Genomic DNA, 21,958 nt, shown 5'->3' with positions numbered 1-21,958 from the left:
AAATATGTCCATGAAAGCAAACAAGATAATTTTACTAGGGTCTTTAAAAACCAAACCAAACCAAGAGGTACCTTAGAGATGGTTGCTTGTACAGACATGTTTGTTTTTGTATGCAGACACATTTGCAGTGGAAAGATAAGTCTATAAGCTTTGTCTTAACTCTTTGTGCAAGAAAAGACCCCCGAGTTTAAGCAAATTGTGTTAGCCTATTGCAGAGAGGCATGAGCTGGGATGGGAAGCTGCTGAAGGAATCAAAGCCCCATTCCAACTGCTGTTTTTATTAAATTGTATTATTCTGATTGCTTTTACATTTGAGATTCTAGTTTTTAAGAATTGAATTTCTCATAATTTCAAAGCTATTAATTTGACTTGTACTTTTCCCCAGACACCGTTATTTTTATGCACATATTCCAAGTTTTGCAGATATTACTTTAAAATGCTTGACAGCTAGGATATAAATCTAGGGATGCCAGTCCCCAAGTGGGCCCTAGAAATCCTCTGGAATTATAGATAATCTCCAGCCTAAAGAGATCAGTTCCCCTGGAGAAAATGGCTGCTTTGGAGGGTGGACCCCATAGCATTACACTCTACTGAGGTCACTCTCCCCCTCAAATCCCCCCACTCCCAGCTCCACCCCCAAAGTCTCCAGGTATTTCCCAGAGGTGGCAACCCTATGAGGTGGCAATCCAGAGGTGGCAACCGTATGAATGGCAGAGGGGGTTGTCTCCCCTCAGCCTTAATCTTCATTAAACAACTCATCTGTCCATTTCAGGCCCTCTTCTGCAATGTGAGAATATTATGTTGGGCTTTGTTCCAACATTCTTGGAGGGATTATTGAGATTATATGTGAAGCATTCAGAACACCTGAAATATGACAAGAAATGCTAGGTATTATTATATGGAATGCGGTCTGGTTCCCTTCTTTGACTGCTTCCACATTCATGCCACCCCGAAACAACTAGCTTTTTAAGCTATTTTGATTGATTTAAGCCAGTTATTGAGGTTATTTGACAATGGTAAAGAGTTTTCTGGTGAGGGTTTCTGTCTAGCATTCATTGCGGCTTTATTGGTTTGATTGTACTTGTTACCTTTGTAAGCCTACAATTGTGTGTGTAGATTATAAAAGATAAAATGAATAAATTACAACACAGCGGATGGCAGAACAGCTAAGAAGAAGATTGGAACTTTCTAGCTGGCACAGCTTTACTAGACAAGCTTCCATTGGCACAAAACTCTCAGGACCCTCCTGGGGATCATATGCTAGCAAAGTGACTGTAACACAGGAATCTTTGAGCAGTTGTTTACATCCATGAAAGCTAGAACCACCTTAAAAAAAATAAAAGCAGAAACTCCAAATTCTGCCACCTGTTCCAAAGCTTCCAATTGGAAGCACAGGATATGCATAATTCTAATTGGAAACTTTATTTGATGTCAAAATATAAGAGACAGACCAAAGTGGTTGAAATGTTCCCAGGTTAATTTCTCTATGATGGAAGTTAAATCCTCAAACACTTGGAACTGAGCATGTTCGATATATTGGCTGATGACTAGGAAAGAGGAGAGCTGGCAGCTGGCTCAAGAAGGTTCAGGGTGGGGTGCAGGGTAGCCATGTCCATCAGTATCAGCTGTTTGATGGCTTTTCAAAAGAATATGACTTCAGGACTCACCCAATTGCCACCTGGGCACAAAATGATAGGATGCAAATGGACATTCAAAATTAAATATAACACAGAAGAAGATGTGTTTTTATACCCTGCTTTTCGCTGCTCAAAGGAGTCTCAAGATGACTTACAATCACCTTCCCTTCCTCTACCCACAACAGACACCCTGTGAGATAGGTGGGGTTGAGAGAGCTCTGAGACGACTGCTCAGTCAGAACAACCCAAGGCCACCCAGCTGGCTACATGTGAAGGAATGGGGAATCAACCTGGCTCAGCAGATTAGAAGTCCCCGCTCTTAACCAGTACACTAAGCTGGTGACCTTGCTGAGTGTAACAGTTGGAAAGGGAATGCATGTTCAACATTTAGACATTTTGTACAGTGATATTACAGAAGACATTTACATGGACCAGCCATGAAGCTTTAAGGAATCTGAATACCAGACCCTTGTAGGTAAACTCCAGAAAAGTATTTATGGCCTAAAGCCAGGCTGTAGAATGAGAAATTAAATGAAGTATGCACCAGAGAAGAATTCATAAGAGGCAAAGCAGATCCACCATTGTACACCAGAAAGCAAGATAAGAAATGAACATGCATCCTAATTTACATGGATGACATAATACTTTCTTTTGAATAAGAAGGTAACTGTGATAGGATAATCAAAAGTTGAATCAAAATTTTGCAGTGAAACAACTGGGAGATGTCAGTATTATCTTGGTATTCAGATAGAAAGAGAAGCCTATCACCTTAGTCAGAGAAAAAAATAACTGAGATGCTGGAGCATTTTGGAATCAAAGGTGCAAAAGAGGTGAAAACACCCATGGAAGTACGATACCTGAAAAATGACATCAAGAAACATTGTCAAAAATCATGAGGCAATTGGAAAACTGTTGTACCTAGCCACAGTGTCTAGGCCAGATATAAATGCTCATATAGGATTTCATGGTCAGAACATTTCTGCACCTAGCCAGGCGGACTGGAACCCAGTATTATCCAAACAGAACAAACCAGTTGAAACTGTGACTCCCAGCAACTGCAGATCCAAAGCAGAAAGCATCCATGGAGGCTGACTGGGCTGGGGACACCACTGATCAAAAGTCCACCAGTGGATATGTGTTTCAATATAGAGAAGGGACCACTAGCTGGTCAAGTCGAAAACAGATAATTGTAGCACTATCTTCAACAAAAGTGGAATATGTTGCAACCAAACAAGCATGCCAAGACTGGATTGATTTCACACTTAGATTGGATAGATCTGAAACAATAAAAATTTCTGCGGACAATCAAGGGTGTATAAAACTGTCACAGACTGAAAAGGACTCATTAACATGTAGTAATGACCAAATGATTGCTGATGGTCTCCACAAAACTATTGCCTTCTAGCAAAATTGAACATGCTGGAGGAATACATATGCAGTCAAGAAGGGGTGTTGGAGAAGTGACAGTCTGCTGTCATGTCTATACCTGAAGAAATGTGCATGCACACCTTGATTAAAACTTTGCTGATATTAAAGGTGCCATTAGACTCAACCGCTGCTTCAAACCAGCACAGATACCCACCACGATCTATGTAAATAATGCTGAAAGAGTAGTTTAGTCTGCTAGTACCCATGGGGGAGCTGTGGTGCATTCTCTAGGGCAGGCTTTCTCAAACAGGGTTTTGTGAAACCCTGTGCCTTCTTGATGGCCCTGGAAAGGTTTCCCAAATGGGTGGGAGTTAAGTAATGTTTAATTTTTTAAAAAATGTGATATCACCATATATAGTCATGTCAACCCACCCCCTCCTCCCAAAATGGCCAGTGATGGGCCTGGAGGGGGTGGCATGTACACAGCTATGCTTCCCAATCATCTTCTGCATGATGGCACCACTTCTGGGGTGCACTTCAAAGCCTGAAGAATGTTCCAGGGGTTTCTCAACAGTAAGAAAGTTGAGAAAGGCCACGCAAGTGTTTAGGGTCCCTTTAATGGTTTAGCTTGCGATTCAACCTAACTCTTGCTGTCTCTCTCTCTTTCTCTGCTGTATTACTAGGTGTTAGTGCTTGTATTCTGAAGGCCTCTCTGTTGAATTAGTGGCCTGCTGTCATTTATTGACCTTTTGCAAAAGTCTTGTTGCAGTAAATTCATTGAAAACAAATTCCAAGGCGTGGTTTGGATTATTTCCTGAACTCTGCCAACAAAATACATTTTTACATAGCTACATCCTTACCATTGTTCCCTCTAATATTTTGGAAAAGCCCCTGTGGGCGGAGCACTGTCTGGGACACGTCCGGTGTCCAGCCTGCACCAGGGGCTAGATTGGGCCGGCCCCTGGAGCGCCCGCTTCCAGGAGCCGGCCGTGAGGCACATAGCCAACCTCGCAGCCAGATCTTGCCTGGCCGCCAAGGACAGCTCTCCTCTGCTGCCCTGCCTTGACTGCTGGTGCACTGCGCCTGCCAGTGGCCATGGTAGCCCAGCCACCACTGGAGATATCACCCCATCCTCCACCAGGACTACAGGTTCACCTGCCGCACATGCAGCCAGGTGAGTGACCTTGGGCTCACCACAGGACTGATAAAGCTGTTCTGACCGAGAAGTAATATCAGGGCTCTCTCAGCCTCACCCACCTCACATGGTGACTGTTGTGGGGAGAGGAAAGGGAAGTTGGTTGTAAGCTGTTTTGAGACTCCTTCTGGTAGAGATAAGCAGCATATATGAACCAACTCTTCTTCTACAATTTAAGAAGAAAAAAGTGATTTTCAAACTATATGTTAATTATGGGGATAATGCAGTATGTGGTTTGTAATTTTAAGGTGATGTATAAGAATAAGATATGTATTGCTAGTTGTAAATAGGCTTGTGCACCAGAGGTCCAATCTGGATTCAGCACCCATTAAAGTGAATGGTGACATTGAATTTAATGGGAAGTCTGGTGTTCCAGCCTTTCCCAGGGCCTGGGGGGTGGGGGTTCCAGTTAAAACCTCCAGACTTTCAGGATAGCTCCAGGAGGTGCTTACCTGACCCCCCTCTGAATTTCATAATGATTGGAACACAGGGTCCATGTCCAGGGGTCCCGAAAAAGGGTGCTTCTATCCATTCTATCCAATAGAAATTTCGTCCCATTGGATAGAATGGAGCCGATGGGGGCCCACTCTTTCGGAACCCCTGGAGGTGGACCCCGTGGTCCAATCATTATGAAATCCGGAGGGGGGTCAGGTAAGAGCTGACTACAGTGCCTCAAATTACCACACTGATTAATGCTGGAACTAGGTTTGATCTGAAATATAGTTCTGTCACCTATGAAAAGCACCTTGGTGGTTTTTCAGAGGGATGCAAATAGGAGAAATCATTTGCCCATTTTGAGTAAAACAGCAGGTATGGCACTCATTTTGAAAAAAAATCAATTGAATGCACAATGTGTAGCAATGGTCAATTGACACTAAGAGCAACAAGTATTGCTTTATTCTTGTCATTATTGTGGTGCTGTGTAGCTGAAATGTGACTGACTACATGATGACTTAGCATGGCATCCCCATGCAGACTGTCATTCTTGATTGACTGGGATGACAGGAAGAAACTGTTGTTTGAGCAATAGTAATGTCACCAAAGCTGCTGTCAAGGAGGATAGAAATCAGGAATCAAAAAGAGACTTCTAAAAGGAGTTTCTAAAGGAACATTTTGGGCTCCCTGACCCTCCTCCATTTCACAAGGGGACATTCAGTGCAACCCAAATTGGTACCTTTTGGCCCAAATACATAAGAGGGGAATTTGGCACATGGAAGGTCATGAAGTGTGAAACCTCAAGCACATTTGAACACTTTATTGACTGCATATTAGTTTTTCCTATGTTCCATTATAGCCAGACAATCTGTTATTGGCATGATAATGATGTGATAGTGTTTATGCATTGAGAATAAAGCCACAGTGATTGTATCACCACCGCTGGACTGGACCTGGTGGATCAGTGTTCCAGTCATCTTATCCTGCAGATGCAACTTGTACTGGCATGCTGAAACCCAAAGTTAAGACACAGCTGGTAATTAGGATATTAAATTCATGCTGTACAAACTGTCCTTCCATTCCATCATATTGCGTCTCCAACATATATGTTAGTATCTTGGAAGGATCTGGGTGGGAAAAGACGACTGAAAAATGAAAGCCAGTAAATAAAGCAGCTATCGGATCTCTCCAAGCTGAAGCAGGTCTAAACTTCAGGGACTTGCACCAAGACCTCTGAGCACAATAAAACAGTTCCTTGCAGATCAAGGTGCTTGAAGCTTTATTCAAATAGAGGCCTCCGTGATTTGCTTCCTTTAAAGCCGTCCACATTTTTCTCATGGACTTCACAAAACCTGGTTTGCTTATTCCAGTGATTCTGTACCGTGGGACCAGCCCTTGCTGGAACATTTCTCATTTTCTGGGATGTCATCCCAAATTTTGGGCATGAGCAAGAAAGGGAGAGGTGACTGGAACAGAGACTTTGGTCAGGCATCTAACTAAGAGGCCATCCATGGAGACACCAAGGGGGGAAATAGATCCCACAAGTAAGTAGTGCAGTGCTTTTTTAAAAAAAAGTCATTTAACTCAAAGTAGGCAGAAAGACATTAGATTCCAAACAAAGGAGCATCAAGTGGAAAGCCGGGTGACTCCAGGAACTGTGAACTGTGTGAAAAGTGGTAGCTTCTTAAATCCTGAGCATTTCAGTGTGGGATTTTTATAAAAGCCAAGTTTATTATTCAATAGACATTTAGCAATTTATTTCTATTAATTCTATTAAAGAATTAGAAGTTAGAGGAAGCTGGTCAGATTTCCAGCAATCAGTGGGCTGGGGAGGAGTTCTTCATGCTACCCCATCATCTTTCACCCACCCTGTTGCCAGTTATACAGATGTTTCCATAGATTGTCCAGTCTTGCAATCTTGCTCTGCATACATTTTTTTTAAATTCAAATATCCTATCTCTCCTCCTTACTGGTCCCCAACAGTACATTTCAGAACCTGCTCTATACTTTGCAACCAGCACAAAGAATGCAGAAGAGGAATATTTATGCAAGCTTTTTTATGGTCACAACATTTGGGTTTTCTAGTTGCAGACTTTGAGCTTTTCAACACTGCTCCTCGGTGACTGGAACTGAGGAAGAGGTTTTCCTTAGTCAGGCAACCCACTGTCAAAAGAAACCTCATTTCCTCTCTTGTACATAGCACCACTATACTTGCTGAGTGGTCCTGCTCTCCAGAAATGAGACAGTGCCCTTGTCATGCATGCCACATAGCTGTAAGCTTTGGCAAAAGTGTTTGTGTTATCCATGCAACTTACAAAAACATCCGTTCCCTCTAACGGCGACAATCTAAGTTAATTTATGTTTTACCTTAATTTCCATGTGTACCAGGATTTTAAAAACCCTCAAGCACAGAGACACTCAAAAATTAAAGCCCTTCTTAAGAGACCTCTGGAGGGCTTTATGCCCATGGAAACAATGCCAGTTGGTGACCAGAATGTCCCTAATACCACTAGAATCAGTGTTCAGTGTGAAGGAGCAGCTGGTTCCTCAGTTAACTCTTCAAGCAAGCAGGTTCATGCTAACTTGTCTCTGTCCTGGGCAGAATCCAGCAGAAGAGCATCCAGGAAGAAATCTCCTTCATTCCAAACGTGCGAGCCAGTGCCCATGACACTTTGGCATGGGAGGATGTCTGTCACAGCTGGGGAAGGACAAGAGAGTTTGCACAACGCAGACAGCATCTTCTCAAAGGAAAGGGTTCATACTGCCTTGAGAAGGTAGCGGAGCAGGACCTGAGCCAGACAATGGTAGAAGAGGTTGAGGCAAGTTGACGGGTATCTCTGGGAAAGGCCTTGCTCCGGCCTGGGGGAAGGCACTCGCGGAGGCTGGGAGTGTCATTGCTGATGGGATGCTGCTGAGCGGAAGAGGGAGGGAAGCACTATAGGTCATGGAGTTCATGGGCATTCCAATCGCTATGCTGGGCACTGGGGAGCTGGTTCGCATCTGATTAAGAGTTGGCTTGGGCTGGTCAACAGTGTTGAATGGATTGGTGGGAGAGGGCGTGCTGAGACCTGGAAGAAGGAAAAAAGAAACAGCATCACAATCTCCACTATGAATGTTGCATTTTAGGCCAGAGAACCAGGAAGTTTAGGCCCTCAGAATTTTACACAAGAAGACAGCAAGTTTCACTTTTTAAAAAGTACAGTCACAATCATAGTTATATTCTTTTAAGCTCATTAATATTAATCTATTTAGAAGTATGTAACTCTTCTTCAGGCTGCACTGAAAGAAACATGTATACTCTTTAAAACAGTGATCCCCAACCTTTTTCAGGCTGGGGACCGGCGGCAGCAGGGAGGGCGATTGCCCGGCCATGCATGCGCACATGCCCCATGCGAGGCCAAAAATGCGCACGCACTGCACTTTCACGCATATGTGCATGCACAAAACTGCCACACATGCGCATTTTCGCTGTGCATGGTGCATGTGCACATGCGCAGCCCTGCTTCCCTCTCCCCTCCCTCCCACAGTAAGAAGCTTGCTGGGCCACAAGCTTGCGGCCTGGGAAGTTTCTTACTGCGGGGGGGGGGGCGTGGAGAGGGAGCCGCGAACCGGTGCCAGGGCCTTTGCAGCCCGGCACTGGGCCGTGGTCGGGGACCACCATCTAGCTATTAATGGAGTTTTCTGGAATCACACGCATGGAGGATACAAGTGCTCTTCCAGCAAGTTCAGCCACAAATCCCATGAATTCATGAGGGATAAAGCCATCACCTACTAGCCATAATGGTTAAGTGGGCCCAGAAGCTTTGGATACCAGTTGATGGAGTTGGGACAATAGGAGAGGGCTTTGGTATCCATTTGCCTGTTTGTGCATCTTACGGGCATCTGGCTGGCTACTGTGAGAACCAGGAATGGACAAAATGGACTTTAGTCTGTATAGCAGAACACAGCTTATGCTACATTCAAATGGAAAATATTATTTTGGATACTGAGGTAAATCTCTGCTAAGAGAAGGCACTTCTGTCAGTGTAATGGGACTTCCTTACTGCTCCCAGGGATAGAATGAAGGAAAAGTTGAATGTCTGCAGCAGGAAGGAGGACCCAGGAAATCTCTTTCTCCTCTTTCCATTAGCAGAAATGTTCAAACCACCAACTCCTAGGGCATTTCTGCACATAGTTAAAAATAGTTTTACACCAAGTGGCATAATGCTCCCCTGCCCCTCCTCACCTTTCCTGCTGTCTCATTCTTCTCTGCCACCATTTCGTGCTTCTCCCCCTCCACAAGTGCTGCTGGAAATGGCAGAAGAGAGCAACGCGATTTATGCGCGACTCTTTTCCACCTGTCAGTCATGCCAGGCAGCCAATCCCCTACCTCCATGTTTTGAAGGGCCTGCAATGCCTGCTAATTTTTTTTTTAAAAAATCAGTAGTTCTCCATTGAAATGACTCTGCATCTAATCATAGTCCTTCTTTATTGCCGCCACTTAAGGAATCACAATGCTTGCTTCTTTTAAAAATAAATCTTGTTCCTGATTTTGGGGGGGGGGGAAGCTTAGAGAGGCATGCTTTATGCTACTACTTTAGGGGAACATTTTTTGCCTTTGGCTGCATGACTGAATGCCTATTAGTTGCTCCAGGCATTTCACTTAAAAAACAACCCCTCCCTTCTGCTGCCGCTGCCTCCCCCTCACACGCATACGCTTACACACTACCCAGTAAGGGCTCGCTGCCGCTGCCTCCCCTTCCCTGCACACACATGTGCACATACACTCTGTGGAGTTCCCTTGCTGCGAGTGGCAGGGGTACTTGCCTGGGGACTTTTCTCGCTGGCTGGCTGTCTCTTGCCATGGGCTTGCGACTCCTCACCCTGCCTCCCCCCAGGAAAAAAAAAATTTCTGCCATTGCCTGCACACTTGTCCACATTTTCCTTCCTCCAAGAGGTCAGACATTTTTTAAAAATGTTCCCACCCCCAGAAGAGGGGGCAGGAGCAGGGGCGGGCCAAGGCAGGCACCTTTCGCGCATTTGAGCCTCCATACCTTTCTTTGGCTGATGGGCTGCTGGCTGCTCTCCATTAGGTAGCGCTGAATATGTTGGTGAATCTACTTTTGTGGATTTATCAACTAGCGCTTTAAAATGGAGGATGTAGCCAGTCCATTACTGCCCAGACACTGGATGTTGGTAACGTCATGTGGAGGAACTGGAATATAACGACTATTAACGGTAAGTATTGCACTATAATTAAAGGGTGCGGAAATGCTCCTAGTATGTGAGATCTTGAACTTTCTGACCAGAACTGATGCTGGTGGTTAAGTGCCCAGCCAGATAAGGAAGGGTGGAAATTCAGTGGAGAAGGAGAAAATTCTGCTCTAAGCTAAAGACTCAATGCTCGCAAGGGTAGGTATAAAATAAAGGCCAGCAGGCCTCATGTAAGCCCATACAGAGTCTCCCGTAGATTTCCCCTTCCCATGACACACCTGCCAAGAATGGATTACGAGATTTCAAGCTCTGGGGAGCTGTGATCAAGGAGTCTAAATTAACCAAGGAAGAGGCATTTGGGCCAAGAAAGGTCTCTGGAGTTTTGCAATCCTTTTTGTCCTTTTTGTCATCGGGAAGAGATTCTCCTAAACCTGTAACGTCAAAAATGTCCTTATTCTTGACTCCATTCTCTTTGGTGTTTGGAATCATGTCCCCAAACAGATCCACATCTACCAACAAAAGCAAAGGAGGGAGAAAGAGAGAAAGGTGTTAATATTTGCCTGAGACAATCTATGGTTTCCTTCAAATTCCCATTTCATACAAAGTCAGAATTTCAAATTTTCAGAGTTTACTTTTGTAAATCCACCATTTATCCTTGTGGCTGCAAGTAATTTTTGCTTATTTTTCCATGCACGTATGTGTGTGAGTGAGAGACAGACAGGGTGATGCAACATCTCATCCTTGGCATCTAGAAGATACCTGGTTCAGTTCTCAGTTATTCCATTATCTGGACTCTGTATAAGGTAATTCCCACATAAATTCTGTTATGAATGGAACTGCACACATATGCACAGTGTATCATCCTTCAAAGTGTTCTCATTCCTATGAACACTTTTACTGCAAAATTAGATTGATCCCAAAAAGGTTTCACGGATAGCCTGTTCTGTGGTAACTCTTGCAAGTGAATATGCAGTCTCACATTTAAAAATCGTCCATTGAGTTTCCAGCCTTGTAACAGGCCCAGCCCCCACCACTCATGAATGACTGATTGCAAAACTCATGACAGATTATGTGAGCAGATGAGCCATGACTAAGGTAGATACGTTTGGGATGAATACTATGAAAAAAGCACAGTCACAGAAGTGTGGTAAATACAGAATCCCCCACTCCCCCCACAGACTGTCAAGATTATAGGAACAATATGATGCCTGAAAATGTTACAGGAAGGCAGAAGTTAGTTTCCATGGCCACCTTGACACTTCTCATAACCATCTCCCTCTCTCCTGAATCCTAGCATGTGTTAGAGCTTTGCTTACCTACAGGGCTGTTAGATCTCACAGATGATGGAGCCTGGGTGTTGTTATGCTCTGGCTGATCCACTTGTTCTGGCAGTTTTGCAAACAAGTCAAAAGTAACACTGCCTGTGGATGTGCAAACATTGAAAATAAAACTCAGTGTCTCTCACCTGTCCCTTTTGCACCTTCTCTCACCACCATGACTACTTCTCTTGGATTCAAGAGTGCAGGGAAAGTGGAGGCAATAATCCATATGTGTAATTCTGCTTGTTTTGGAAAGCCAAGGAGAAGGATGGCTTTTTCCCAGACACTTCCCTCACAAGCCATGGAGAAGTGACTTCTTTCTTTTCATCACTAGTCCATCACTTAGGAGCCTAACAATGCACTCCAAAGCTGAGTTACACCCTTCTAAACCCAGTAGGTCAATGGGCTCAAAAGGATGTAACTTTCCTTAGAATTGCACCATAAGACTTGTGGTGGCAGAGGTACATGGTATATGGATGTACACTTGCAACTATCTGTCTTGCTGTTTGTATCTCCAAGAGCCAGAAACCTCAAAGAGCTAGAGAATGCTTCAGGACCAACCTCATAAATGAAGTGATCAATGCTATTTTAAACTTCTGAGCCAACATACAAGCAGTTTTTATGTTGAGACAAAAGAACATACTACACAATTTCTTACTCAAGTAATAGTTATCCTAGATGACCAGGCAAATGGTACATTTATAAAGCTGACTGAAAGCATCAGAGGAAAATACTGGACAATAGTCATAAAGTTAGAGAAACAAAACCACCAATTCTTCATACTAAGAAGCCCTGGAAATGGCACACAAAAACAAAGATGCTCTTACTAGCTGTGGAAGGTTTATCGGTAGATTCTCCCCAGGGATCAGCAGCAGAAGTAGCACCTGCAGCAACTGGAGCAGGCAGTGAGGGCTTTCCCCAGGGGTCTGAAGATGAGAGACTTGGAGATAGGGACTTCATTCCCCATGGATCAGAGGATGAGGCAGAAGAGGAAATGGGTGGAAGACTCCAGGGCCCTGGAGAGGCTTCATTAGTAGATGAGGCTGTCTGACTAAGAGGATCCACAGAAGATACAGGAACCCAGGGGTCTGCAGTGGGACGCCAAGATGTTCCTGTTGATTCCACAGTCAATTTGGTATCTGGAAGAAGAGTCACAGACTTTAGAGGAGGAAGTGCAATGTGACTTAAATGTAATCAGGATGGCATGGAGGGGAAGGCACAGGAGACCATCAGGAACAGATGGATGAGGCCAGAGGGCAGGAACTAGGGCTTTCATCTAATATAAGGATCTTTAGTCAGTTCATTGTAGATGTTTAAATGGGTTAAATCTGCATAAATGTGCACATTAATTTAGTTTTTGTATTTGTTTTAAATCAATGGTCTAACTTTTCAGAGGGAAAAGGTAAAGGTATCCCCTGTGCAAGCACCAGGTTATGTCTGACCCTTGGGGTGGCGCCCTCTAGCGTTTTCATGGCAGACTCAATACGGGGTGGTTTGCCAGTGCCTTCCCCAGTCATTACCGTTTTACCCCCCAGCAAGCTGGGTACTCATTTTACCGACCTCAGAAGGATGGAAGGCTGAGTCAACCTTGAGCCGGCTGCTGCTATTGAACTCCCAGCCTCATGGGCAGAGCTTTCAGCCTGCATGTCTGCTGCCTTACCACTCTGCACCACAAGAGGCTGTATTCAGAGGGAAACACACCTTCAAATATCAATCAAATACCTTTATTGGCATAATACCTTCAAATATCACTATACAGCTAAAGGCCTCTACTGAATATAATGGATGTGACTTAATTGCATCAGTTGCTTGATTAATTGGGGGAGGTGGGCAAAAAGTTCTCTTTCATCCTATCAAAATATTTTAAATCAATTCAGTTACATTCCTAAGCCATGATAAGAGTGCAGTTGAAAGGAGAACCACACAATTAACAAACAGTAGGTTAATCTTGGTCACCATGTTCTGTTCCTTAAAGCAAGGTCAAAAGCATGAATGGAAATGGGAGAGAGTAAGAAGAAAAGGAAAAGGAGAAAAAGGCTGCAAAGCTCCTTACTGTTAGGTTCCCAAGAACTGGCCAGATCTGGAGGAGAAAAGGCAGGAGAAAAGGCAGGAGAAAAGGCCGTATCATGGTTCCAAACCTCAACTGATCGAGGATAACCCCCACCTGGAATATCCCATGGGTCAGCTGATGTGTGGGTAGAAGTTACAGGTGCAGGTCCAAAAATGTCTGCCAGTTCCAACACAGAAGACTGGAAAGATACAGAGGGATCAATTGCATTAGAGTCCACAGATACCTAGGTGTAAACTGCACAGAGCTTTTATTCCAACCCCAGATCGATTCCGTCCCTGCCCTCTACACAGAATGCAACTTCTGTTTGGATTTGGGGCGATTTAAAATTTCCTTCTGCAGCAAGAAGGATTGATCCAGAGTGACCCTACCTTTATTCTGCGATATCTTTGAGTGATTTTAATCCTGAATATGTTATAAAATCGCATTGTTTTGAATCAGGGCCCACCTCTGTGGTAGAGGACCCGTGATTGGCCACAGGTGGTCATGTGACGAATTTGCCTTAAAGGAGAAGCCTCTAATTTCTCTCAACTTCTGGCGGTCCTGGATTTTTTCTCCCTTCTCTTCCTTTTTCAATCTTCTCCCCCTCCCCTCCAAGAAAAGAAAGAGGCTCCCTGCTTGGCTCCTCTCCCCCCACCCTTCAAGAAAAGAAAGAAAGAGGCTTGGCTCCCCCCCCCCTTTCTGAACTACCCTAACCATGTGCAGAAGACTTTCCTATTTCAATGGGGAGGGGGAGGGGAAGAGGAAGATCCGAGTTCAAAGCGATCTGAATTCAACAGGATTGACAATGGAATAAACAAAGTAAGTGCAGACTCTGCCCTGGAGTGTGAATGGTTTAAACATGCATAGTATATTACAGGTTCAGAAGCCATCCAAAAGTGTTGATCACACAGACAAATACACAAAGCATGATCTTCCTTACTTGAGTGTTAAGACTATACAGGCCTCGAGTGGGAAAACCATTTACAACACAGTACTGCTATGCTGTTAAGGAAGTGTCAATATGACTAATGCCTTGAAGGGAACCTGTCAAGGCACCACATGTGAACAACTCAGAAAAAACAGACTGTCCTGTGTGTTTGCATCCCAAATACATACAACAATAAAGGAGAGAGTGTCAAGGGTGGGAGGATAAATTTGCAAATATTTCTGCATCGACACTGCCAGGCAGTTGAGCATTTGGTACTCTATACCTGGCTCTTCTTCATCTTATCATTTTCATCCTCCTCCTCTGCACCCAGGTTGCTCTCTTCCAGTGCCTTTTGTAACAGTGAATTTTCTCCTTGCCATGCTCTAACCTCCTGCAATCAAAATGGACAGTTCTGGGTTGAATACAAGAAAAATTAAAGAGAAAAGATTATTTCCTGCTGGTGAAGGCCATCTTTTACTTTTTGCCTTTTCAGTGTTTAGCAACAACTTTACATTCCTAGTACATATATAACTCATGTAAAATTTTCTCTTAGGAAGAGTTAGTCTTTAGAGCTGTGAAAATTAGAAAAGAATCAGAAGCAAGAAGAAAATTGATGTAGCTTGCAGGGGGAAGGGGTCTAGAATTCTCTCATCTGAAAAAGCATCCAATTCTATTTCTATAGAGATATTGCAATCCTACTTGCAAGAAACTAAGTCCCATTAAGTTCAAAGACATTTGCTCCTATGCAAGTATGCCTAGAATGGCCATCATAGAATGATAATAGGTGAACAAATAGATATCTTTTGCATAAATTTATCTAATTGTCAAACTAAATTATTGCTGCTATTCCAGAATTTCATTAATTTGGTCATGGATTAGAGGGGAGATGGAGAGAGGAAACCCTTAACCTAACCATGCTTGGTGAAATTCCTCGCATGGTTTAATATGTATTAAGTAACAGAAGATGTAAGTAACAGAATTTCAGCACCTGATGGAACAGCTCCATTTTACAGGCTCTGCAGAATGGAAGAAAGTCCTGCTGAGCCCAGATCTTAACTGGAAGCCTGTTCCATCAGGTTGGAGACAGGACAGAAAAGGTCCTGGTCGGCAACAGGCACATCTGCTGCGGACCAAGGACTATTAGTAGATTATTTTCGGAACACAACTCCCCCCTCCCCCCGGGGGTATAATAATTTCTTCCACAATCATAAGAACTATAGAATTTTTATTTGACATGAATAGCTTTAAGATTCCAACATTGTTAGCAGATTCCGGGTAGAAAATAAACCGACGTACAGAACCTCTAGCCCCTTCTAGACAGAGCAGCATTATCTCAGGAAGATGCAAAGCAAGGCAAAAAGCTGCCCATTTTGAGAGTTGTGAAGAGGAAGAAAGTCAAAGTGCCCTTCCACCTCCTGGATTTGAGATACCTTCTCATGCTCCTCTTTGCTCAGGTTAAGCACTATCTGTAATTGCAAATCTTCATCCGTGCTGGAAACTGGAGGAAGTGGCTGCTGACAATGAAGGAGAATTGGTAAAGGTTTGCTCCAGGGTTCAGTATTTAATCTTTCATTCTACCTTCCAACTTTCCCTTCTCTTCATGCTCTTTGTGATCAAAGACTGAATCCAGCCATGCTCATTATGCAACTATATAACAACCATATAACAATATCACCAAGTCAGATCATCCAACCGTCTTGCTCCCCGTGTTTTTTTCTGGCTATCCATCCACACTTAATCTTCCTTCTTCACCTCAGATTCTGTCCTGCTGTTCTGAGCTGAGACGCTACAGAGTTTGTGTTCTCCAGTGGCCGGACTTGTAGTTGAGAAGCTAGAATGTGTAACCCAGCTCTGCCATGCAGCTATTACAGGGAGAGGCTGTAGCTCAGAACCCAGGTTCAATCCCCAGCAACTTCAGTTTAAACATGCCAGGTAGTAATATGAAGGACTTCTACCCTAGACCCTGTGAAATCTGGCTGCCCGAAACAATACTGACTTTGATAGCCTCGTGGTTTGACTGAATATATGATAGCTTTTATAGAAGGTGGAGTGGAGAAAATTTCCCTACTGCCCAGGTTCTTCCACAGCAGCCCTCATACCTCTATATACTGAGTACCTATTATTGCAAAGCAATCAAATAGGCTTATGTGCTAATGGCAAGAAATCCCTTAGCTTAACAAAAGAGGGTACCATTTGATCTATGTGGTAGCATTGCTGTAGTTAAGAGGAAGAAAAATGTAATCCCAGCAAAAGCTCTTACAATACACTGATTTTTTGTTGTTGGCAATATAATATTTCACATACGGTATATGCAAATGCAAGCCTGTGAACTTTGCTGTTTGTCTTGCCTCTTTTCTTCCTTGCCCTAGTGAAATCTCATTTAATCCCCCCTCCACACTAGTATCCTAAATGTGCCTGCATAATCCACTGGATGTCCTTGGCCAAGACATTTTGTCTCAGCTTTCACTGCCCATCTGAAAGTAAGCACTTCCTTGAGGGGGCCTTTGCAAGGACAACTGAGATAAGGATTGAACTGAAATACATTTTGTACACTACAAGCACTACATTGTTTATTATAACATTCTTAATGCCTATCTCTCATCTCTCGGTCAATATTGACCCTCAAGTGGCAAAAGTGGTAGAACCATGTGCCTGTAGGGATGGAAGAATTCCCAGTAGCAAGGCCTCAGGGCCTTGCTGCCTGGACCACTGGCACATGGCACATGTCCTGACTGACATTGATCTTTCAAGAGCACTGCCTAGGGCACAGAACCAGCTCTCCTGCCCAAGCAACACTCAGTCAACGACCAGCTCAGACCACTGTGCACCTTATATTGAGAAGCACTTGCTTCTTCATATGAACAGCTTTCCTTGGCTGCCGGGGGAACTGACTCTGGCTGCTGATATTAGCAATGGCTTACAAAGAAATCTGCAGGTGAAATTGACCACAGTTATCAAACAGCAGAAATATATGCTTAACAAAATTAACTTTTTGGACTTAAACAGACTTACACAAAGTCTACAAGTGTGTTGGATTGTGGCCAAAGTGTATTCATGATGGCGACAGTGAAAGCTGAAACTTCTGTTAAACCTTATTGCTGAAAACTGCCTCTTTTGTCCTGGCTCAGTTTATCAGAACGGGTAGAAAGCAAGAGGACATGATGCAGATTGTCTCTCCTCCTTTGCAACAACCAGGAACAGACTGTGTAAGCCAAATTCCTGAATACAGATACAATAGAGGCAGCTATCTCATTACCAATACAATGTAGATCCCCCTTTGGAACAGGAGAATCTCTCAGATCATTGTAGATTTAAGAATAAAACTTAAATTAAATACAAATAGGAAAAAGTAGAAGCCTAACACTAGTTAAGCAACCGAGCATATATTAGCACAGTGAGTATCCAACATGCAGTGAAACAGACCTAACTAGGGAAACAAACTAACATATTTAGGAACTAACATGGCTAGGCAGACAGAGAGTTAAGCATCTTAGCTGTACAGCTAGTGGGAGGAAGGGCGGGAAGTGTAAGAAGAACTGGGAAGCAAGCCTAAAACTTGTGCTGGGGACAAACCAAGGAAGCTACTGTGCACAAGGAAGAAGTTAGTACCCATATCCCTATCTGACAGGTTTCCCCATATGCTGCTCCTGTAGATGCTCCTCTTGTACAGCAGGTGTTGCATATTCCAGCAGTATAATGCAAAACTAATTTTTGCAATCTTGCTCAAGGGCCTTTGGGGGAAAAGAAGTGAAACATACATTTGCCACATAGACAAAATGAATCCCACTCAGTGACGCAGGGTATGTATAGTGGAATACATTAGATGGTTGCTTAAGCCATTTTAAAACACACACAATTCTAGGAACATCAGACTGTTTCCCACATAGGTCCTTTTTAGTGGCACTGAGGATGTTATCCCTCACTCTCCTACTAGGAGCCTGCACTGTTTTGCTCTTGTCTCCCTCTGCTCTTAATAGCAGTCTAATGTAGTTGATGTGAGGGAACAGATAGCAGCAGTGTCATGGTGGCCAGGAGGGCTGAAGAATTTCCCAGAGCATTAGAAAGTGCCATGGGGCCACAGAAGTCACCAGCGTTCTTATTTAAGGAAGTGATCTGGTGGTCGTAAACCAACTTGTAACACCAATGTAAGGATCTGCAATTAACAGTGCATAAATGCACTAAAATCAGTGTCTTTCCATATCTTACTTGGCACCTACAGCATTGGCTTTCATTTTATGTTTGAACTTCTAGCTAGTTGGCTGGCTTTCCAAGCTAATGTAACCAAATATCTTGCTTTGCTGGTTGCTATGACCCTTTGGTCCTTCCTGATAACCAGAGCATATCAAGTGTTGTTCCAAAACCCAGTTTCCTCCAACAGAGCTAATTGGCAAGCAAACAAATGGTGGCATCAGCAAGTACAGATGCTTTGTCACCCTAACAGGAAAATCAGGGCCCTGCTTTTTTAGCAGCACACACAACCGCTGACAGCATTCCTCAGAGACATTCATGCCCTGTGATTATACTGCCTTTAGGACTATTACTAGTAGTTAGCATTGATCTTGTGCCTCCAATGCACACAATACTGAGAACATGTGTGCCTTTAGTCCAGATTCCTCTGTAGTCCCTAGGTGTATATAACAACCTGTTGTTTCAGACAGGGATGTGAATTCTCACATGCATCAAAACAGCCAGCCAGCCACTTCAGAGGGACACAGATGAGCATCACAGTGTAGGTGGGGGATGCGTATTCAGATGTGCATCTACGTCTGTGTAAGTGATGAGCACAGATGGGCTACTTTTGAATGCAGATATCCCATGTGGAATCAGGATATTTGCACTCAGTGGTGAGGTATATCATTCTTTATTCCATGCCTTCACAAAAGGCATGTTCCCTTGAATCTTCAAGATTGCCTCAGGTCTGTGTATTGTCTCCACTGACAGGGGGAGATGAAGAGCCACTTTGGCTGCAATCTCCATAATTCAGTAGAGTGGATATTATGGAAAATAACAGCTAAAGTACTGAAGCACAATGTCTTCCGTGTTGACCTCCTGCATTGAGAGCAAGTGTAGAGCAGTGGTTAAACAAAAGGAGAATCAGGTTTGATTCACCACTCCTCCTCCACTTGCAGCCAGCTGAGTGACCTTGGATGAGTCAACATTCCTCTTAGATTTGTTCTCACATAGCAGTTCTGTCGACTCTCTCAGCCCCGCCTACTTCTGCTGTTGGGAGAGGAAGGTAAAGGTAAGGTTTGTAAACTGCTCTGGGGCTCCTTTGAGTAGTGAAAAGCAGGGCATTAAAAGCAGGCCCTCATCTTCTTCTCCTGACTTTTAGAATGCTGGTTTGTAAAACTATCTTTGGCTTGAACCAAACAGCCCTAACATGTCCAGGTAGACTGGGAAGGAAGTACTGATATACCTGGAAGGAGGAGTGGTCAGGCTGGGGATGTAAAGGGTAATGCCATGCCATTCCAGGGTTGCAATGCAATTGCAAAATGTCCTGTGATGCAGTCTCTCTTCCCTCATTATTTTTAAGCAGCTGTGATTGCTAAGAGGAAACAGGATGAGGTAATGTTTAATTAAAAGGATGGTTATCATAAAAGAGGGAGAAGCATTTTGTTTTTGTTATTGTTTACTTTGTTTGCAAGCTGGATTTTTTTTAAAGCTCTGCTGATGTGCAACAGTGAATAGCATGACAGGCAAACCAGTTTTAAAAAAGAAATAGCGGTATTACAAAGAGGAAATGAGATTAGGAAAGTTAATACCAATGTTGGGAAGGAGAACAAGAGCAGCTACATTTGTTATTTTGCAGGGGCTCCTTGTAAATTCTTGTTTGTAACTTTCAGTTCATTTAGTACAGCCAAGCAGGACAACTGACACATGGGGGAGGGGGAAGCGGCTTGAAATTGACTATAAATTTACATTTTCACAGGAAGCAGGAAAAGAGCCATCTTTGGGGGCAGTTTTTCATATCTGCAGAATGCATGGGGAGGGGGGGCAGGACCCTCCCACATACTAATCTACTAAGAATGAAAAAGGAAGCTGACAGAGTTTTTTGACAGCCTTTCTGGTGACAAATCTTAGAGGGACCAATAATGAGCTATTTTATTTTGCCTTTGCTATAGGGATGGCAAGAGCCTCTTGTGGCGCAGAGTGGTAAGGCAGCCGTCTGAAAGCTTTGCCCATAAGGCTGGGAGTTCAATCCCAGCAGCCGGCTCAAGGTTGACTCAGCCTTCCATCCTTCTGAGGTCGGTAAAATGAGTACCCAGCTTGCTGGGGGGTAAACGGTAATGACTGGGGAAGGCACTGGCAAACCACCCCGTATTGAGTCTGCCATGAAAACGCTAGAGGGCGTCACCCCAAGGGTCAGACATGACTCGGTGCTTGCACAGGGGATACCTTTACCTTTATAGGGATGGCCATCGCAGGATTGCAAAGGGAATATAGTGCTATATTAAGTAGTGCTATATTTAACTGAAAACATTTCAAGTATTACTGTAAACTGCCTTGGACCACAAGGAAAGGTGGAATATAAACATGTTAATGTTGTTACCTGCCCTAAGCCTTCAGGGAAGGGCAAGATAAAAAAAAGTATTGTTGTTATTGTTCTTAAATAAAATTAATGTCATATGGATCCACAGTTATAATTCCATTTCTGCCTGATAAAACATGACCAACAGCCGTACTAAGAGGTCAGTGTGTGGGAAAGTACTGCAGGTGTCTCACGGTTGCACCATTTTCCCATGGCAAAGGTGGGAAGGAGACCTAAGCGTACAATACTGAAAGCCAGTTGCCTGATATCCAGTAATGCTATTATATTTTAAAGCTAAGCGTATCTCAGGCTGGTCTTGGTGGGAGACACCTATAAGGTATTCTGAGCCGGCCAAAAGAAGAATGGCATACAAATAATTTACTGGGGAGAAAGGGAGAAATTCTTCCATGGACCACTACCCCCCAGGAATCAGCCCAAATGACTCTGCCCAATGTTAGTCTCCAACATGTCTTCTCCAATTACAAATTTTATTTGAAAAGAAATCTGCTCCTTTAGACTTGAAATTTTGCTTCATTCCACTCAGATACCTTGCCTGTCCTGCCAGTTATCTCCTTGATTTGTGGTAGTTGTCTTAGTAGAGTCACTTCTGTTAAAAATCCTTGGAAATTTGTTCCTTGGGCATTGTTTCATTGTTGTCCTAGTACAGTATGCTTTTAGGAACTCTGTAAATCTTTTTGCAATCCTAAGAACGGTTCATATCAGTGTCCTCCTTTCCCACAAATGTAGCTCTTTATTCAGTTTGGGGGGGGAGAGAATAGTGTTTTAAACAACACAGCTGATTCACACCTAGAAAGATACTGGCCTCTTTAAAATATCTGTAAATATACAGAGGTGTGCAATGACTGGAAAACTGAGAACTCATCACATTCAGGTCTCTGCAATTTGAAATGGCTGTAAATGGAATAAACTGCTAACATTTTGATATTAAAATAAACAAATTGGGATGGAAAATGAAGGGCAAAGCAAGGTTTAGAATGGGGGAGCACCAAGAAAGAGTGTCATATCAAATATGCCACAGTAAAACTGTTATTGATTCTAAGGTGCCAATTTGCCCATTAAAATCCCCGAAATAAATCACACATCATGAGAGGCCAAGAGAACATCCTGTAAGAAGAGCTTCCATCAAATGTTTTGGTCCTCTAGGTCTAGGAGGTATTTTCTGCCACAGCAGGTAGGGACTTGCAACCAGCCACCACAAGGATTCAGCTACGACATATCTAATTAGGCTTCTTCTCTTCTACTTTTCCATTGCGTATATTTGCTTCTTAACAGTTAAAGGCTGA

At 43.5% G+C, this 21,958-nt stretch overlaps 1 protein-coding gene across 7 annotated transcripts in view; it reads right to left on the bottom strand.

Moving 5' to 3' along the window:
* Positions 1 to 5,262: 5,262 nt before the first annotated feature.
* Positions 5,263 to 21,958, bottom strand: part of EPN3 (epsin 3) — a 40,807-nt gene continuing 24,111 nt past the window's right edge. For 3 of the 7 annotated variants that reach the window (XM_077327940.1, XM_077327942.1, XM_077327941.1), the window contains exons 4-10: positions 15,556 to 15,639; positions 14,409 to 14,516; positions 13,201 to 13,396; positions 11,975 to 12,286; positions 11,145 to 11,249; positions 10,107 to 10,337; positions 5,264 to 7,703 (exon numbers count right to left, since the gene is read on the bottom strand). In XM_077327940.1, the coding sequence (XP_077184055.1) occupies positions 7,378 to 7,703; positions 10,107 to 10,337; positions 11,145 to 11,249; positions 11,975 to 12,286; positions 13,201 to 13,396; positions 14,409 to 14,516; positions 15,556 to 15,639 (1,362 nt within the window). In that variant the 3' untranslated portion in view covers positions 5,264 to 7,377. Of the gene's footprint in view, positions 7,704 to 10,106; positions 10,338 to 11,144; positions 11,250 to 11,974; positions 12,287 to 13,200; positions 13,397 to 14,408; positions 14,517 to 15,555; positions 15,640 to 21,958 lie in introns of all 7 variants that reach the window. The other 4 variants (XM_077327944.1, XM_077327947.1, XM_077327946.1 and 1 more) reach the window with 4 other exon arrangements.

This window comes from Paroedura picta, chromosome 3 (assembly GCF_049243985.1).
Source record: "Paroedura picta isolate Pp20150507F chromosome 3, Ppicta_v3.0, whole genome shotgun sequence".
Classification (NCBI taxonomy): Eukaryota; Metazoa; Chordata; class Lepidosauria; order Squamata; family Gekkonidae; genus Paroedura; species Paroedura picta.
This window is presented reverse-complemented; position numbering and strand designations above follow the sequence as displayed.